Here is a 19,308-nt window from a genome sequence, read left to right as displayed (position 1 = left end):
AACATTATGTCTAAAAATTATGTTTATTAAGTATTGTCTGCAGATTGCCTCCATTTATATTTAGAAGGAGATTTTTTTAAAACAATTTCCAATCTTGAGATGATTTTTTTTAATTTCATGAATAACTGCAAATGAGCATAAAGAATAAATAAACACAGAGTTGTGTGTATTTTTTTTATTTGTTACATTAATGACCATTGCACTCATTATTATTAAAATATATTGTTGTTGTCCTGTACAATGAGGCAAAATGTCACATCTGGTTGTTTTGTAGGAAATATATTTAACCACAATTCAAACATTTTTTTATTTTTATTTTTTACAGATTTACAACATACACTGAAGTCAGTGTGACACCCTCTGTCCTTTTTATTTGCAACTGCAAAAACCTTCTGAGGTGGACAGTTGTAAAAAAAAAAAAAAAAAAAAAAATCATTTTTCTTTGATAAATTACCACATACAACACAAAAAGGCACTTCCTGATCCATATTTATTTGGGGTGATTGACATGTTTTGCGAGGAAATTGAGTTGCTTTTCTTTTTTCTTTTTTTCTTTTTTTACTGTGTAAATAGGGAGCATGTGGGATGAACATTCAAAACACTTTTCTGGGAAAATGAACACATCTATCCAGGTAGAAAAAAGAACAGAGAGTAGATTTTGGCAACAGATAAAAAAAAATTTTGTTGTGGGTTTTTTTTATGGGGGCGGGCTTCTTGTGGTGGACCTTGTCAAGACTAGAGGTTAATGGATGGGAGGCACCACAAACCCCTGAGATGAAAAATGTTCTAATCCAATAGTCTCTGTCTCTCCCAGAGTGGCTTTTAGTTCCTTGCAGTTGCAGGTCCCTTCACATCCACACGCTGAGCGCCCGCCGATAGGTTGCATGAGGATGGGTCGCAGTAACCATTAGGACCGGCTGAACCGGGAGGTCCAGGTACACCGAGCTGTCCGGGAAGACCGGGAGGTCCCCTCTGGCCATCGCGACCGTCCTGACCGTAGCCAGGTTTGCCAGCCTCACCTGTAAGCACATACGTTCCTCTTAGAGGCTATGACATAGCATGTAGTATTTAAGTGTGGAAAGCTAACGTTTACTCACCAGGGAGTCCTGGAGGTCCTTGCTGACCTTTGGCTCCCCGCACTGTGGGCCCTCGGGAGCCTCTGTCACCCATTTCACCTGCAAGCGACAAACATCGGATGATGATGTCAAACTACTTACCAGGATTGAGGTAGATATGAAGCATTGTTTCTTAATCGCTTTTCGTCGTGTAGCAGGCTGACGGAAAATAAAACTAAAGACTTTGTAAATCCGGAAAAACTATCCCTTAATGCAAATGGTCATCTCTTGAGTCTATTCCTTAATCATTCTCCTCGAACCAGATAGTAGCCTGCTAATTAACAAATGGACAAACACAAAAAAAGGCTTTTTTGAATTTTAATTACATTTGGTTTTGATTTATTTTATATCATTTTTTTCCAATATTCTTAAGAAATGTATTTTCCCCTTCTGCTCTAAGGGTCACGATGGTCCTTGATCCATCGTCCAGAATGTGGCAGTGTTCCCCCACAAATTCACGATTCACTGATTGTGAATTCACCTATTTGAAAATATTTTTTAGAACCTAGCCTTTGTTATTCGCTGAACAAAAATCACCAGTGCGGTTTTTGTGCTCAGGCTAAAGCCTGAGTACAATAAAGTATTTTTTTGGCGCCATTTTGTGGCATCTTGGTACCAAGAAGTGAAGTGAGGAGGAAGGCCATCGCCCTGCTTCTAGAAAATTAATGCCTTTCTGCCGTCTCTTGGTATCTATATGTAATTATTATTATTATTGTTTGTATTTATTATTACTTTAGGCAGAGGGTGTCAATTACTTGAGGAAAGAGGTTAGCCCCCATGACCATGTTCACTGTACAGTGTTCCCTCGCTAGTCACTCTTCATTCATTCACCTATTGGCATTTTTATTTTATTTTTTCTGTCCTCAGCTATTCACTGAAAACTCCACCGTTGTGCTCTTTCTGAAACACCCTAAGATGCCAAAAGATGGTAATGTTAAATGGTTTCAGTGGGGTAAGCTTGAAGTGATTTATCTCGACTAGGATCTTTGTCTGTCGAGGAAGAATTAAGTTTAGTCTGAGTTGTTCATGGTAGTTTCGAAGTGTTCGCCATCTGTATTTACACGCACGTTTCCTGTGCATTTTTCTTTAAATCAAATCATCTGTAAGCCATATTTTTAAGGTTAATGTTGTAAGATGAGTTCAAAATTATATTAAAGTGTTTTGAGATCATAGTTTGTAGTATATTTATTGTTTAAACTATTATATTATATAAACCTTTTTAGGGGAGCTGAATTACTCATAGCGTAACAAGAACGGACAAATGAACCCAAATACTGTGTTCTAACATTTTTTTATTTCTTTTTCATTTTTGTTAGGGGATTTTTTTTGGGGGGGGGGCTAAAAGTCTTTTCATCTTACGTCATCCTTCATGAACCAGGAGGTAGCCTAGTGCTAACTAATTTATTGACAAATAAAGCAAACACGGCACGTTGCCTTTTTTTTTCAGTTTTGTTAAAAATATGCGGTTATCTCTTTTTGAAATGTGTGTCCTAGGATTAAAAAAATAAATAAATAGTATGATCCCGTCAACATATGCCAACCTATGTGAGGTACAACTGTGAACCTATGTGTAATTTATTTTCAGTTTGGGCATTTGAGTCTCAGAGGAGCTCGGCCCCCACCAGAAAATCAAAATGTATTAGGGTCTTACCATCGAACATCCTACTCCATTTACCAGAAAGGAGCCTGCTTGGTAATTTAATGACACACAAATACAAATACAGTACTCCATTTTTTTCACTTTTGTTATATTTTAAATAAATAAAGAAAGAAAGAAGGTATGGTCCCGCCGTTTAACGTGGTAGTCCTCGAACCGGGGAGTGGTCTGCTAACTAACAAACTGAAAAAGTAACAGCAAGAGGGCACTAAAGAATGTTTTACTCTTAAAGCTTCTTTTTTCTTTTTGCTATTTGAGTCACGATGGAACCATTTTCTCCACCCTAATTAAAAATGGTTTGGTGGCCTGTTGCTATATAGCTGGACAAATGCAAATTGCTTTTTTATGTTCAATCTTGGTAACGGTCTGCACTTTAAGTTACCTTTGTGTCCTTTTGCTCCAAGTTGTCCTGGTGGTCCTTTGAGTCCAGGAAGGCCTCTTGCCCCTGCCTGTCCTGGGAAACCATTGTCTCCAGGAGCCCCAGGAGGGCCCGAAGGTCCAGGTTTGCCAGGTAAGCCGACCGCACCGGACTCTGGTCTTCTCAAACTAGCAGCCAACTGGGCCAGTTGTTCTATTGGAGTCAAAATTATGAGAGAATTAAACCACTGAGTTCATGACAAGCACCAATGTTATGTTGGCCCTAAGCCTCATGGAGACGTTCTCGATGCTCCTGTGAGTTCAATTCAGAGTGAAGCAGGAACAAAAGTCATGAAAATCCTTAAAACCGCTCCTTCTTTCAACAAATGCCTCACTAAACTGAACAGAAAAGAAACTATACTTTTTGAAACAGCAATAAGCCACTGAAAATGTATGTTCACGGTGCAAATGATCCAATATTAATCTCCTGTGACTCTTTGCTGCCTGATATCTTGCACTTCCTTGGATCTTGCTGAAGATTCATGCAGAGCATGCAGCCTGAGTGTTCCTTTAAAACATCACCTTCCCTGGCACTGACTCTCTTTGCTCCGAGCGGAGGAGTGGAGGTCTGCTGGAGGTGTAATTAATTTTTCAGCTGCTCCGCTATAAAAAAGTAATGATTCTAGGAGATGAGTTTGGAAGACACAAGAGAAAAGAATAAAGAGAACAGAGGTTGTGTCTTCCGCTGGAACATTTCTTTCGAGGCGAACGAGGAGATCTTTCATCCATCAAATAAACAAAGACTGAAGCCTATTTCATGTTTTGCTTATGAGCCCTTCTCTTCCCTGGGTGTGAACTGTGGAGTATTGAGCAAGTGTCCTGATCACTGAGAGAGCAGAGAGCCATCACTGCAATATGTGCACTAGTGTAAGCAGGCATTGTGGCCGAGATTCAAGTTATAAACGAGGCACAAGGGGGTGATGAAAGGGGTCATCTCTTCCTACCTTGCATGACTCGCATGCAGACCTGCTTGATGTGCTGGTCGCTCGGCTCTTTACCCTGGAACACAAACAGTAGCAGAGTGCTTCAAAACAACAAAACATTCCACCTTCCCAGTTTGATCATAGGTTTTCTTTCCTGTTTGTACTGTAGTTTACAGTCATGATCACATCTAAAGACTCTTGGGAGAGAGGAAATGGACAGCTTTCATTGAATTTTAAATGGAGAATGTCTTGTTGTCAAGTCAACGAGGGGTCACGGCTTCCACTGCCTGAACAAGACTTTTACCAAACATTTTCAGTTCAAACACCCCATTAAATTTTAGGCCCAAGTGTGCTGAAATAGAACATGATGTATTGCCATAACATCTACCCACATTCAAACCTAAAAAGTTTCAACTGCCTTCTTGCATGACATCAACTTCAAATCTTCAGCTAAAAGATGAACTCAAGTGTATTTTTCTTTTTCTTTGTTTTTTTTTTTTTTTTATGTTTTTTGTGATTCCTCCCCTGAAGGGCATCAGGCACTGCCAAAATGGGGTAAAAAAGTGACGATAGCCATAGAACAGGAAATTAGACTTGTTGTGATGCAAGATAGAGGTACATACATCTCTGTACTGCCCGTTCAGTACAATACGGCTAGAGATGACAGTCATAATAAAACAAGATCAACTACTGTTAAACCATACAGTTTCCATTGTGTAATGTGAACACTTCGATAGTTCAACCAGAAATTTGACCCAAAATTTAAAAGAAAATACTGTTGGCTCTTAATGAGAATGTCAGAGAAAGTTTCATTTATTTTAGTAGTTCCATTCACAAAAGTGCATAGTGAATATATATAATATGAGTTACTTTTTTGAAGTTTTCCATGATACTGTAATTCTTTGATATGCCTGTATGATCCAAAAATCCAACATGAATGCAAAGTTTGAATGAAAACACTCCACCATTAGCGGATCACATTTTCCCAGTCAGTCTTTCAAAGGTTCCGTATTTTACCAAACCAAAATTTTCAAGTATTTGGGATGTTATAGTGTCTCTATGGTGCCTCAGTAAACATGCGAAATATAAATTTAAATCATCCATGCGTTCCTGAGTTCCAACCGTTTTTCTGGTGAAAGGCCTGAAATCAGATAATTCGAATTTTTTAAGCTTATCTATGTCACTAGCGAAGATCTCCGCCTACCTCTCCGCACCCGAGCCAGCGCTGTCAACATAACAAACACGTGTGCTCTGAAGAGTGGGTCTTCTACACAGAGGCAACCAATCAGAGGCAAGGGGGTAGTCTCAGCCAAATATGGACAAAGCGGATACGAAACTGGGTCAAACAGAAGTAGCTGTCAGAGGGGCTTTTTCTGGATACTCGTATGACAAAACCAAGGTGTTTTTTGAAATGAAAATTACATTTTTATACTAAGTCCATGTTGGAGAGTCACTCTAAGGAGGTCTAAATAGCCAAATAATTGGACCTGTAAGTGTTCTTTTTTTTTCAAGGTTGCCAAAAAAGTACCTTTTAACACCCCAAATCCTCTTCATTGTACTCATAAAGATGCAATGATGTACTGTACATACATTGTAGCGAGATTGTATTATACCTACCGCAGGACCTTGTGTTCCTCGGACTCCAGGTGGACCTCTGTTCCCCTGCATGCCTCGTGGCCCAGGTGTGCCGGGTGGACCCTCGATTCCGGGCTGGCCTCGAGTTCCCTCTGGACCTCTTCTGCCAGGCTCGCCGGAATTTCCAGTCTTGAGGAATAATACATAGCCGGACCAATGAATTGAACAATTTTTAAAATATAAAAAAAAAGACATTGCAATCCCAGAAAATAAACTGCTACACACCTCTCCCTTTGCTCCACCTTCTCCATGTTCACCCTTCAAAACAAGTGATACATCAACAAGTACAAAAAAAAATGGCATTTTATTTTCTTGAGTTTTTGCTGAAAAGGAAAGTGTTTATATTTGCATAAGAACTTACATTATCTCCTTTCTCTCCAGGGTTTCCCTCATCACCTTGTGGACCCTGAAAAAATATGTAATCATTTTTTGGGGTTAAGAATCATTATAGTTCATACATGAAATAATCAGGATTTCATACCTGGTCTCCCTTGGGTCCTACTTCTCCTCGCTCGCCCTGTAATCAACAAGACAAATGAGCTTTACTGCAAATGTGTGTATGCATAAGTGTGGGTGTGTTAGTGTGTGTGCATTTGTCCTCAGAGGGAGCTCTGTGTTGAATAAGAATCATCCCAACAATAAAAAATAATGATCCAAACAATAGTCTTTCCGAGATGGACTGTGATGATTTCCTTACCCTTTCTCCTTTTACTCCAGGGACGCCAGGAGGGCCCGGAAGACCAGTAAGACCGGGGTCACCTTTATGTCCCTGCCACAAACCCACAAGCACATTTAAATGGTGTATTTTTTTACACAGAATGGACATACAGTCATTTATATATTTTTTTAAAATAATGAGTCTATATGATATGGAAAGTAGTGTACCAGTCAAATAATTAGTAACACCTCCAAACCAAAGAGAGACTTTATGACACGTTTGTGTTTACAATTATTTATAAGGGTCAAGAGATTAGAAACTCCTCTCTGTATTATGCAATGTACCACTGCAGCAGCAATAAATACACACTATAGTGACGTACTGGCATTATCAACAAAAAACATAATAATTACAAATCATTAAAAATAAAAAAATAAAATAAAATAGCGAATATTGAATTTCTCTTCAGCGAATTGAAAAATTGTACAATCAAATTTATTATTTCTTCATTAAATTGTTTGGTGGACCAAGAGTCTATGCTGGCAATAAATACATTTTAAAAATCCATGCATTGCAATGTATAACCCTTCCATCCATATACCTCTATCTAAACTTTCAAAGGCATTACTTGCTGAGCATTATTTTTGTATTATTATTTCACACGAGTGCATAAAACGCCTTCCCGTGGCTCATGTTTTAGCACAGCTGACCAAGCATGGCAGCCTATTTTCAGTCTGTGTCTCCCATTTGATCTCTGCGGCACTGTGAGGAATGTCAGGAGAACAGAGGACCCTTTCAGCCTGCTCTCCCCACACTGTGAAAGTAGACCTCATGTGAGATCCATTCGATTATAACAAAGTCTACAGGGATACAATAGCCAGGAAGAAGCCATATCTAAATGCAACAGCATCTTACATTGTAATATGTTGAATAAAAGCACTTGGTCCAACCAAATAATTCAATTATCCCTTGATGTTTTCAATAAATTTCAATAAAATAAAAAATATTTTAATTCATTCATTTTCCATACCGCTTATGCTCACTTGGGTCGCTGGCATGCTGCACCCTATCCCAGCTGACTCTGAGTGAGAGGCAGGGTACACCCTGAACTGGTCGCCATCCAATCGCAGGACACAAACAACCATTTGCACTCACATTTACACCTACGGGCAATTTAGCGTCTTCAATTAACCTACCATGCATGTTTTCGGGATGTGGAAGGAAACCGGAGTACCCGGGGAAAACCCACCCAGGCATGGGGAGAGCATGCAAACTCCACACTGGCGAGGCCGGATTTGAACCCGGGTCCTCAGAACTGTGAGGCAAATGTGCAAACCAGTTGATCACTGTGCCGCCAATATTTAAATAAAAATTAGATATTATGTCCAGTGGCATCTCAATGTGTCCAATAAAATAAATTACATTAAATTAGGCATACTCAGTAGCCTCAAAATGTTTTCAATAAAAGAGTATGAAATGAAATAAATACTGTATTTGCTCATTAGCCAATATCTTACCCTGGAACCAGGCTTGCCAACTGGACCCACTGGGCCTTGTTCTCCCAATTCTCCCTGCAAGCATAGAGCAGGATTAATATTGTTATTAATTGAATTAAAACCATTAAAATGAAACCAGGATAAATACTCACGGGTTCACCGATGGGTCCAACGGATCCAGCCTCGCCTTGTTCCCCGCGTTCGCCCTGTAGAGAAAAGGTTTGCGGTTGTTTTGCTTTTTGTTGACGTCTGCTCAATCTAAAACAAGTCTTGTTGGATAATAAATTTGTGTGTTGTACCATTTTTCCGGCTGAACCCATCGTTCCAGGGAAGCCTGTTTGACCGGCATCTCCCTGACAATTTCATTTAAAATATGAATGCAAGAAACAAACAGCTGATATCTAATAATGAATCAAGCAAACAACCTTAGGGCCACCCTGTCCTTTTGATCCAGGTGAGCCAGGCAAACCCTAAAACACAGAATAACATCCAAAATCCATTTTAAAAAGATATTCACTTCACTGTTTCCACACAGATGGATTAAATATATTTGTCTAAGCTATTGGCCCAAATAAGCTGCTTAAAAACGTCTTGATCACAGCTCGCTCGAGGTTTAATTCGGGTGACGACGTTAACACAGGCACAATCTTGGCTAAACACTGTCATGGTCGAGTTGAGTCCCATTAGTGCCTTTCATTAGGCTCCTCACATATTAGAGGGCGGGAAAAGTGCTGCTCTCACACTTGTGCCCAGGAGAATGTAATTACTGTCTCGTAGCATATGTGTGCAAGCCTTTAATATCATGCCAGTGCTTCTTTTGGATGGCTAGAATAACAGATTATCATCAGAACTATCCACCCATCCATTTTAAGCACCGCTTATCCTGGTTAGGGTCGCGGGGCGCTGGAGCCTATCCCAGCTGACTTAGAGCTAAAGGCGGACTACACCCTGAACTGGTCGCCAGTCAGTCGCAGGGTACACATAGACACAGACAACCATTCGCACTCACATTTACTCCGTCACTGAGTGGTAACTGAACCCACGCTGCCCGCACCAAAGTCAGGCGAGTGTACCACTACACCATCAGTGACTTCATCAGAACGAGTAAAACTGAATTATTTTCGGGAGGAGTTGTCACTTTAAACTGCTTAGTTTGGGATTCATACTTACAGGAAGTCCCTGAGGGCCAACTTCTCCAGAAAATCCAGGCGTCCCAATCCCTCCCTGTCGGGAAACAAACAGTGAGGTAGATGCGATTGTAACACATGCTTTATAATAATAATACGCAACAATAGGAGTGATACCTTTGCTCCCGGCATGCCTGGAATACCCTCACGGCCATCCACACCTGGTAAACCCTAGTGAGAATAACAAAATGTAAGCCCAAAAAAATAGCCCATTGTCAACCTTTTTGACAAACTGATCATACTCACAGCGTCTCCTTTGGGACCTGGCAGACCTGTCATGCCTCTTGGCCCTTGTAAACCCTGAACAAGAAATCCTTCTGTCAAATGTACATTTTATAGACTGTAATGTCACTGATGATGTGCCAACCTACCTGTTCACCTTTAGGCCCAGACTCACCCATCACCCCTCGCTGACCTTGGTCACCCTGAAATCATACAGTATATGTTTGCCCAGGGTTGGGAGTAACACAATACAAAAGTAATGCGACTACAGTAATTAGCACTTTTTGCTGTAATGCCGTAATGTAAGGCATTAGTAATTACATTTTTGTAATACTACTATTATACCCATTTCAATCTCAGTTCCATAGTTGCTATGGTAAGAGTAACTCAAAAGTAATGCAGACGAGGGTAACATATTACAAGTCAGACGCAACATTTTTCCAACATAACTACCAATATTAGTAGTAATAGTGTTAGTATTGTTTTATTTTGTAGGTAACTTGCCCTGCCTAGAGTGCTTATGTCAAGTGTGTGCACACTGAGTCCCAAAACAGAAGTATTACAGACTATGTAGACAAAGGTATTGGGACCTGTAATACAGCAAGTGGAAAGTGAAAGAAAACCTGAGATTGACCCCCGTCTGTGTGAATTTTTGTTGCTCTAATCAAGGTTCTCCTTCCACACTAAACTCATCCAAACATGCCTTCACGGACTTTGCTTTGTGCACTGTGGTCTAGCAGAACCTCAAATTGAGTAATTAATTAAAATATTTGTCTTTATACTTTTTGTATCTCTTTTAAACACTTACGGATGCACCGGCAACACCCTGAGGACCTGGATCTCCATCAGGACCTCGAGCCCCCTGTCAGACAACAAACATTAAAAGTTAACATTTTGAGTGCAACTTAAAATGAATAAATAATGCCAAAGGGAAAAAAACCACCCACCATCTCTCCCTTAGTGCCCATTATTCCTGTGGCTCCACGGATGCCGTGGGCACCCTGAAACAACAGGGACAACAGAGACAACAAGTGAGTGGAATAAAAGCAAGCATGACCACAACACACACTCAAAGCAAAAATAGTCAATCTCACCGTCGGTCCTTGTGAGCCGACTTCCCCTTGACCCCCTTGTTCTCCTTCCTCCCCCTAGGAACAAACACAACAAGACAAACAACATCAGCAGCAGTACAAAAATTAAGTCACATCGATAATGATGCCGCTCGGTTGCACAAAATCTGTGGATTTGTGTTAATTGGAAAACAACAACAGTAATTATTATTTTTTAAATGTATTTATTTAGTCATTTTTAACGCCGGACATTGTTGCCCCGCTTTGCTAATTACAAAGAAATAATGTGCTGACTCTACACTAAATACGGAAGAAAGTGTTTGGGGGTTTCAAGCACTGCAGATTTTCTGCCATTAAAAAGGCAATTTGTTCTTTTCATTGCAAGTAATAGAAGTGGTAATTGAAAGAAGTGAACAACACAGGGCAGATAATGAAACAGTACACAACACCAAACAAGTGAACGTCATGAAACAAGTCAGCATGCGTTTTACATCAGAGAGCAGATGCATGATTCAATTCTGCTCGTCTGATGGCAAAACATGAATATTCTTCTAATGCCAATTCCAGAAAGAATGAACAGTCAAACTTATCTTCTACCTCTGTTTGTATAATAAATTGGAATTAATACATTAACAGAGGCCTCTAACTTTTTACACTCAGTGAAGCATTTTGTAAACTTTACACATGAACATGATGCAATCTGCCCCGGCTCATCATGCGGTCATTTTATTGTTAACAGCAAGTAGTTGTGCATTTGTGAATGTGTATGAAAAAAAAAACGGGGAAAAGGTCCCTGTAATGGCTCCTCTTTAGTAAGTGACAGACAACATTATTGTGAGGCTGATGGTGAATCATATCCTGTACACAGAAAGATCACCTCATTTCCATTTATATAGTGTATGAACACATAATTTGGGGAAAAGGCTGCTTGAACATCATTTCCTGCGTCGCCAGGTATCAGAAGCATTACACAAGCATGTCTGGCCTCTTCCTGACAAAGAGCAGCGCACAAAAAAATGCTTGCCTCATACTGGGAAGCGAGATTTCCCCCACAGAGGGTTCAGACATAATCTGTATGAGAATGCTGTGGAATGTGTGTTGCATTGATGTGCCTGATTAAGATGAATAACCTCAATGGAAGATCTAAGCAATATATTGACACTACGTGCATATATATATATAAACACACATATATACATATCTATATACATATACACATATACCTTGTGCCCTTGTTTTCCAGGTTCTCCTGCTTCACCTTTAACACCTTTGTGGCCCTGGTAAAAAGAATTTAAAAAAGTAAACAGAGGAAACCAGTTAGACGTGTATATCTAAGTGTGAAGGGGGACAAGAAGCTTTCGTTTTGTTATGTTCGCTGAAGGCTTGGGCCCACTGTCCCATACTTCAAAACCACAGTGCTACAGTGCACACAAGACTCATCTCTTTAAATCACCTTCATGCCAGGAAGGCCGGGATGTCCAGAGGTCCCGTGTGGACAAGAGTTGGGACACTAAACAGTGGCAGAAAATTTCAGAAATGTCACACATGTCACAAAAATGTGTCTTTCTTTTCATGTTGACTGATTTTACCAAGTCGACGTTGCCCAGCATCCCAGCTGCCCCCTGCAATGGAGAGGAAATATGTTTTATACTTAGAAGAGGAGCTGCTGTATTATTTCACATCATTTCATTTTAGGGTTCAAATTAAAGTGGTCACTTACCCTTGGCCCTGTTGGCCCACGAGCTCCTTGTGGCCCTCTCACACCCATTGTCCCCTGTGTTCAACAATTGCACAAAATGTGTGAAGACATTGTCGACATCAAATCTGAACCCTTGTATAGTGATACTATAAAGATTAGATTATATCAATTTTATAATGGTTAATCACTTTTCAATTATCTTAGTTCTATTGTTGTGTCCCCTGTGTTTCGTATTATCCAGAAAAGCATCTATACATAAATCAAATCAAATAAATAGTAACAATACTATTAACACGTATAGGCCAAGAGCAAATTAAAAGTCATTTTTAATGAATGAAATGTGCACACGATAGTCATTGTAGTTTCTTCTTTGTACCATCAATTGTAGGATTTTTCTTTTTATTTGCATAGTGGCGATGCAGGGGCATTTTAAAACCTCTCTCCAGAATCACCTGCTATGAAATGAAAGGTACTCTGATGAAAACAATGATAGCCAAAAGGCAGCATTATCTGCAATAAAATGAGTCAGATGTGAAAAAAAAAACATTTACTAGGAAATGGAAATCCAGTGGAAATCCAAGTCCTCCTTACTTGATATGATGTGTTTTGCCCCTACACTTGATATTAAAATTGTGAGAAGGGCCTTAAAATGCAAAGACAGTTTATATATCATGTTATGAGAAGCAATACTGTATATTACATTGCAATAATTTAACAAATTCTAGTGACGGCAGACTTTATCACATCATCTGTTTCATGCCTCCAAAGAGGTTTAAAAGCAACGTTACTTAATGTTAAGTCTAACATGGACTAACTTTCACTTTTGGTGGTTAATAGTAGCTAATTAAAACACTTTCTGTACTTACAGGTGGTCCTGTTTTTCCCAGTGGGCCCGGAAGTCCTCCAGGCCCAGGTGGCCCCTGTTCAGAATGAAACCAGATGGAGGTGAAATTTGTTTTCATGCAAAAACGACTAATAGCATCGTGAGAAACTTACAGGAGGTCCATCTGACCCGAGACCCTGGGGAGAACCATACAGAGTGATGAGTGTTTCATATTGTTTGATGGAGATGATGTTTAACTCACAGTAGTTCCACGAGGTCCAACTGTTCCGGGTTCACCCTAGAAACAAATACATTGACAGTAATTGAATGGCTAGATCTAAGCACTCCGATTTTTTCAAACAATCTATGTGAGACTAAATCGTTGGCACATGACTGGGCCAGCCAGGCACACACTTGACCCAGCAATGTTTCTACTAATGAGGAGTGATGTCGGGCTTTTCCTCCCCACGGAGATTACACAGAGGACTTGCAGGATTAGGTCTCATTTGTCAGGAGGAATTTATGCAAAGAACGCCAAAAGAGCAGACAGCAGCTTGGCATCGTTTCCCGGACGTTCTCTGAGGTGAGGGGCTCATTAGTCGCTTACTTTCTGTCCGGGGGGACCGTCGGGTCCGGGCTCGCCGATAGGGCCGGTCAAACCCTGCAGAGAACACATTCAGTCAGGATTAGCTCATACGTTGTCATGTGCTTGTTAAATGAGCCAGTACTTTTTTCCTCTGGCTATATTTCCATATTCAGCATTAGACCAATATAGTGCTACATCATTTATCATAACTTTCACATGTGGGAGGAGCCCTGATCATAAAAGGGATTAACCACCTCCTACCGGCTGTTACATTATATTATAATACTGTGCAGAATCAAGCGTTGATTAAATCCCCCGTTTCTATCAAATCCTAGCAAACATAGAGGCACACAGGGGAAAGGTTTAGAGGAGGAAGGATCCAGCAGTGGGCCAAGAGGACAAACCACTTAGAGTGCAGACAGCAGAGAGCAACATTCCTTTGGCTCATTTCAAACAAGGAATCATTCCACACTGCTTTGTGGATTTTCAGTGGGAGTTACCAACTGCATCTGGATCACAGAGATGCTTTTGTTTTCAAACTGCCATCATTTTAGAAATAGTTTTACAATGTATTATGGAATTTTCCTTACCTGCCAATTATGTTCAGTATTGTACTGCACCACTACTACCCTTCACCAGCTGTTGTGACGTCAAACAGTAAATAATAAACATTAATTAGGGTTGCATTTCATTAATTTAGAGAGGCATGTGCCAACAACTACACTGCACTGCAATGTATAGTTAAATTGTTTTTTGTTTTTGTTTTTTGCCTTAATATTGTGTATTTTTTAAAGACCATACTTAACTTTGGAATTCACAGTCTGAGGAATGGCTCACGAGGGACTTTGCCCAATAAATAGTGTGGTGTAAATACTTTGGGGATTCTTTTCTAATTGCATTCCAATAAACAAACAGGTAAATAATTACATTTGCGGCCAAAATGTTTAGACAGTTCAACAAGTTTGTGTTTCACTCATTTTGCATGCTCCAGTTTTCACATTTGTGACTCAAAATGCTTTAAAGTTGTTGAAACCAGCTACAGTAACACTAAAATGTTCCAGCAGAAAACACAAAATTTGAGTCACTGCCAACACTTCAGGCCTTGAGCTCCTCACTGTATATAATTTCACTAAAGCATTGTTAAATCAGTTAATCAAATGATGGCCCAAGACTTTTACACAACACACTGTCAATTTAATATTTTATTTTTAGGTGACACCATTTTTACACCTTAAAAGTCCAGTAATACTGCAAATACAAATAATCTTAAAATATGAATACAGAAAAGCATACATACAAACACTACACATACAAATACTTACATCATTTCCAGGAATTCCGGGTAATCCAGAAGACCCAACTCTACCAGGCTCCCCATCAGGTCCCTGCAAATGACAGTACCACACAAACAGTGGAAAAAAGGCCTATGATTAAACTAAAAAAAAAAAAAAAAGGAAATATCTATCATGAAATCAAAATGTATAGTTACAGCAGGACCAGCTGGGCCATCTGATCCTCTATCACCCTAGAGGATCATTGAATATTGAGTCACACATACAATATGGGAAAACAAAATAGGATGATCATTACTCCACTAAAGAACTCACATCAATGCCATCAATTCCTGGTACACCTGCAGGTCCAGTGGGTCCTTGGACCCTCTGAGTTTGGAAAAACACATTAACACAAAACCATTTGAAATTTGAAAATGCAAAATTATATTTTGATGTCTTTTGTGATTATTTTTTTTTTTTAGTAGAGTCAAAATGAAAGTGACACCATGGGAATAGTTGCGCCATCGACCAAACCTTTCATATTATAATTTTGCAACCTTCTTATGTATTTATATCGTAGCAACCTACGTACATAATTTGTGAATGCATTTGGGTTTTCCTGGACCATATTTGAGTAAGTTAAAACACAGTGATTTCATTCACCCAAGAAAAGATGACAATCATGGAAAAATAACTCTAAATATTTGTGACCCAAAAAAATATAATGAAATCATTATTACAACTATGTGATTTAAAAATAAATACACTTTTTTTTTAAATAGATGAAGTTACTGTATTAATAAAAAGTAGGAAAACAATGTAAATTACATGACATATAAGTGCCTTATAAAGTGTTAAGCTTTTCCCTCCAAGGCATCTGGACAGAGGTTACTCAAATATAATTTTATACTGTATGTGAAATATCTTAAAATTTAAATAAAGAAAACACTTGTACAACAGCTCATCTGTCTGAACAAAAAGCACTCACCTGCTCGTCCGTCACATCAGTCTATAAAGAGAAACAAAGAGAGTGGAAAGAGGGTCACATATAAGACTTACTTGAGCCGAGCAAAGCAGACCAAAGTGCAGAAGCAGCCCCAGGAGAGGCCCTCGATAGCCGGGGGCCCGAGCCATGATTCCCTGTGGGCTGGAAAGGTAACAGTTGAAAATCCTTTTCTGTGGGATTTGTTGGGATGGAAGAAGCCCCAGACAAAACAACCCAAGTGGACCCCACTCGGCTATCTAGAGACCCTCAGAGGGCCCGTGGCCATCACGAGTTCATAAATATTCATAGTGTGTCATGTTTATTCATGCAGTATCAGGTGAAAGGGGGGGGGGGGTAGGGGAGGGGTCATAAAGACTCATCCGAAAGGCAGGATTGGTCGGTTATAATTCCCAATATATGTAAAGTAAAAAGTAAGTGAAATCTTTTAATCATCTTACACATTTGCTCACATGACACAATACTCACACAATGTGGGTGACTTGAACGTGCATATTTGTGATTACTTTCACACTCATTTACGAAATCTAGGCTGATCAGAGGTTTATTTAAATTGGCTTGCGACAGAAAAAAATCTACTGTCATTTTCTTACCGGTGTCCTGATAGATAGGAAGGTCGCGACAGGCGCTTTTCTCTGCTTTCGTCACATCACAATGGAGCAGCATTGTTTGGATATCAAACTTGATAGAAAGATCAAATTAAGTACAACATAATCACATTCACACCATAATTCCCCACAATCAGGGAAGTGAAACCGTTTACTATTATTATTATTAAAAGTAAAAATACAGTACTGTATGTTTTATTATATGTATTATATATACTGTATATATATATATATATGTGTATGTATATATATATATATATATATATATATATATATATATATATATATATATATATATATATATATATATATATATATATATATTAAAAATTACATTTATATCAATGTTTTCTTCATTAGGTCCTCCAGGGGGCACTGTGTGTAATACTTTCAATGCAATATGGTCACACCGAACGCATGTAAAGGTAGATGCACGATATCAGTCTTGGAAACAAACCCTTATAGGTGAGTGAGTGGTATTGCAGGACTGCGTCGTGTGTGCACTAGTCTTGTTGTTAGACAAAACATGTAACAATTCCCACTTTTTTGTCATTGCAGGTCGAACTGTAGCTTCGAGTGTAACATGTAGATATATAGTACTGTGCAAAAAACATTGGGCCACCTCTAGCTTTCTTGTTTTAATAACCTCTTCACAACAGTCACTTTCCAATTTTGTTGTTGTTTTGTTGTTGCTGCTTTTTGCTTTAATATATTTGTTGCCTGAAATATGTGTGTGTAAATGTGTATATCGTTTTTAATAATAATGTTAATAATAATATGTTTAATAATAATAACAGCAGAACAGTGGGAGACTTGTTAGAACACATGCCTCGCTGTTCTGAGGACCCGGGCTCAAATCCCGCCTCCCCTTTGTGGAGATTGCATGTTAACCCTGTGCCTGTGTGGGTTTTCTCCGGGTACTCCGGTTTCCTCCCACATCCCAAAAACATGCGTGGTAGGTTAATTGAAGATGCTAAATTGCCCGCAGGTGTGAATGTGAGTGCGATTAGTTGTTTGTTTATATGTGCCCTGCGATTGGCTGGCGACCAGCTCAGGGTGTATCCCGCCTCTTACCCAAAGATAGGTGGGATAGGCGACCCTTGTGTGGATAAGCGGTTCGGAGAATGGATGGATGGCTATGTCATGCCCAGTCGTAGGATTGGTTCTAAGGTGCATTTCATTGCATGCATTGCAAGCACAATATACTGTAAATATGTAACTATTTAACTAGACTGCGGTCACCAACACGGTGCCCCCGGGCACTAGGCTGCCCCCAAGGACCACATGAGTAGCCCACGAGCCTGTCCTAAAAATATCTCAGTTAGTCACTGTTGGTGGCTATGGAAAATGGGATATTGTGATATGCGAGGAATGTTGTAGAAGTGATCATTTGAAAGTGTAACTACTTGCAGGAATTTATAGAAATAAATGTTACATATTGATATTTATCTGTTATTGTTGATACATGATCACTGTCTTCACATAGATTAATATTATGAATTATTAATAATAACGTCTAATTAAAGGTAATTTGAGCACATGTTATTTCAGAAGTGTGTATCGAACTTTGCATTTGCATTATTGTCTACCCCAAAAATAGTTCTCAATTTCAAAAAGGTTGTTGACCCCTGGTTTAGTGTTATAGGGGACAAAACCTTTGTCTGTTTCCAATGTCTGTGTTTTCTGATTGTTTTGAATGAGAATGAATTTTAGGTGGTCATTACAGCATTGTAAAAACAACAAATTACATAATAGTCCTAAATTGATTTAAAAAAAAAAAAAAAAAACACCCCCAGCATCTTCAGTGAATGCAACTTGTTCCAATGATTACATAGTATACTGTTATCAGAATGATCTGGAATACATGTGACATTCAAAATTATTATAGCTTTAATGAATAATAGCGCAGTATAAAAGATAAACTGATAATCAGATCCATTTCCTATAGTGGTTTTCCACACTAGGGTCACGGGTGAGCTGAAGCCTATCTAAGCAGACTTTTGGTGAGAGTAACAGGGTACACCCAGGGGTTGTCACCCACCAATTGCAGTATTTGCTTAACTGGCCAAAAACACAATAAAGCAATTGAGTTGAAAAATGTCTCTATAGTGATTAGAATCATAATATTATTTTCTAAGCGGAAACTAAAATGTACAAAATATACCTGAATCAGTGGATTCTCCTTGAGTTTTCCTATCAAGGTGAAGCCATCCAGGCTAAATTTTTTACCTGGGCAATAACTTCTGAGATACAATGTTGTCGCAGTCAAGTAAAAGTGTAAAAGTGAGAGCTTTCTGACTTTCAACAGGCGCTTGTACCATTGATTGTTGAAAAGTGAGGGCAGGGGGCTGAAAACAACGCTCAATCTGCCTCTCACTATTCACAGTAGGAATAGACACTTCCAGAGACTGAGATTATCTGTTTAAACTAGCGACTAGCTGCTCTTTTCTTTTCTCGTCATCCTGCATTTCCCAAATATCCCAGTTGTTATAGTGCTGCCTGTCAACAAGGCAAACGTATCTGTACAGAAATACTCTAAAGGATTTTGTATCATATTGTAACATCATTGTGTCGTCTCAGCATTATTAGGATTAGGATTTTTTTAGTTTCTAGGCTACCTAGAAACCATGTGGGAATCCTAATAACGCTTCAGGACCATGGACAGGGTTAAATGTTGTTGTATTTTATATTTTCACCTACAGATAGCGCTGTTGACCAAAGCAAAACAAGACTAGTGGCAGCAGGAACGCCATCCAGTACTTGGTGCTGATTCTGAAGTTAAAATTTGGGCCTATTTGATCACCAACACGTTGTGGAGATGATCCTGGGACGTTTTTGACCGTGCCTCTTCTTGTCAGTTTTGCAATATGGAAATGGGACATGATGTAAAATCCGGCAGGATCAGTGGGTTAGTTCCATCAAATTCTCATCATTC

At 39.2% G+C, this 19,308-nt stretch overlaps 1 protein-coding gene across 1 annotated transcript; it reads right to left on the bottom strand.

Annotated features, from left to right (window-relative positions):
* Positions 1-473: 473 nt before the first annotated feature.
* On the bottom strand, positions 474-16,039 carry col9a1b (collagen, type IX, alpha 1b). The gene is made up of 32 exons (XM_061790702.1): positions 15,822-16,039; positions 15,096-15,149; positions 14,978-15,013; positions 14,811-14,873; positions 13,510-13,563; positions 13,165-13,200; positions 13,076-13,099; positions 12,946-12,999; positions 12,101-12,154; positions 11,970-12,002; positions 11,834-11,890; positions 11,604-11,657; positions 10,405-10,458; positions 10,258-10,311; positions 10,119-10,172; positions 9,460-9,513; positions 9,335-9,388; positions 9,206-9,259; positions 9,072-9,125; positions 8,327-8,371; positions 8,201-8,254; positions 8,054-8,107; positions 7,923-7,976; positions 6,445-6,516; positions 6,229-6,264; positions 6,109-6,153; positions 5,973-6,005; positions 5,730-5,876; positions 4,134-4,188; positions 3,155-3,343; positions 1,098-1,175; positions 474-1,019 (listed from the first exon to the last, which is right to left on the bottom strand). Exons 1-32 carry the CDS (start codon positions 15,894-15,896, stop codon positions 823-825), a joined length of 2,031 nt encoding a protein of 676 aa, XP_061646686.1. The 5' UTR covers positions 15,897-16,039; the 3' UTR covers positions 474-822.
* Positions 16,040-19,308: the final 3,269 nt, after the last annotated feature.

Source organism: Phyllopteryx taeniolatus, chromosome 11 (assembly GCF_024500385.1).
Source record: "Phyllopteryx taeniolatus isolate TA_2022b chromosome 11, UOR_Ptae_1.2, whole genome shotgun sequence".
Classification (NCBI taxonomy): domain Eukaryota; kingdom Metazoa; phylum Chordata; class Actinopteri; order Syngnathiformes; family Syngnathidae; genus Phyllopteryx; species Phyllopteryx taeniolatus.
Note: the sequence above shows the minus strand (reverse complement) of the source record. Positions and strands in the feature narration are given on the sequence as shown.

What these genes read in the sequence shown, in the direction of transcription:
- col9a1b (XM_061790702.1), bottom strand. Translation starts at nt 15,896, where the DNA reads ATGGCTCGGGCCCCCGGCTATCGAGGGCCTCTCCTGGGGCTGCTTCTG. An exon ending in TGCTGGGCAACGTCGACTTG is followed by an intron (nt 11,891 to 11,969) that starts GTAAAATCAGTC and finishes GCCACTGTTTAG; the next exon opens with TGTCCCAACTCTTGTCCACA. An exon ending in TGGGTTCAGCCGGAAAAATG is followed by an intron (nt 8,108 to 8,200) that starts GTACAACACACA and finishes TTTTCTCTACAG; the next exon opens with GGCGAACGCGGGGAACAAGG.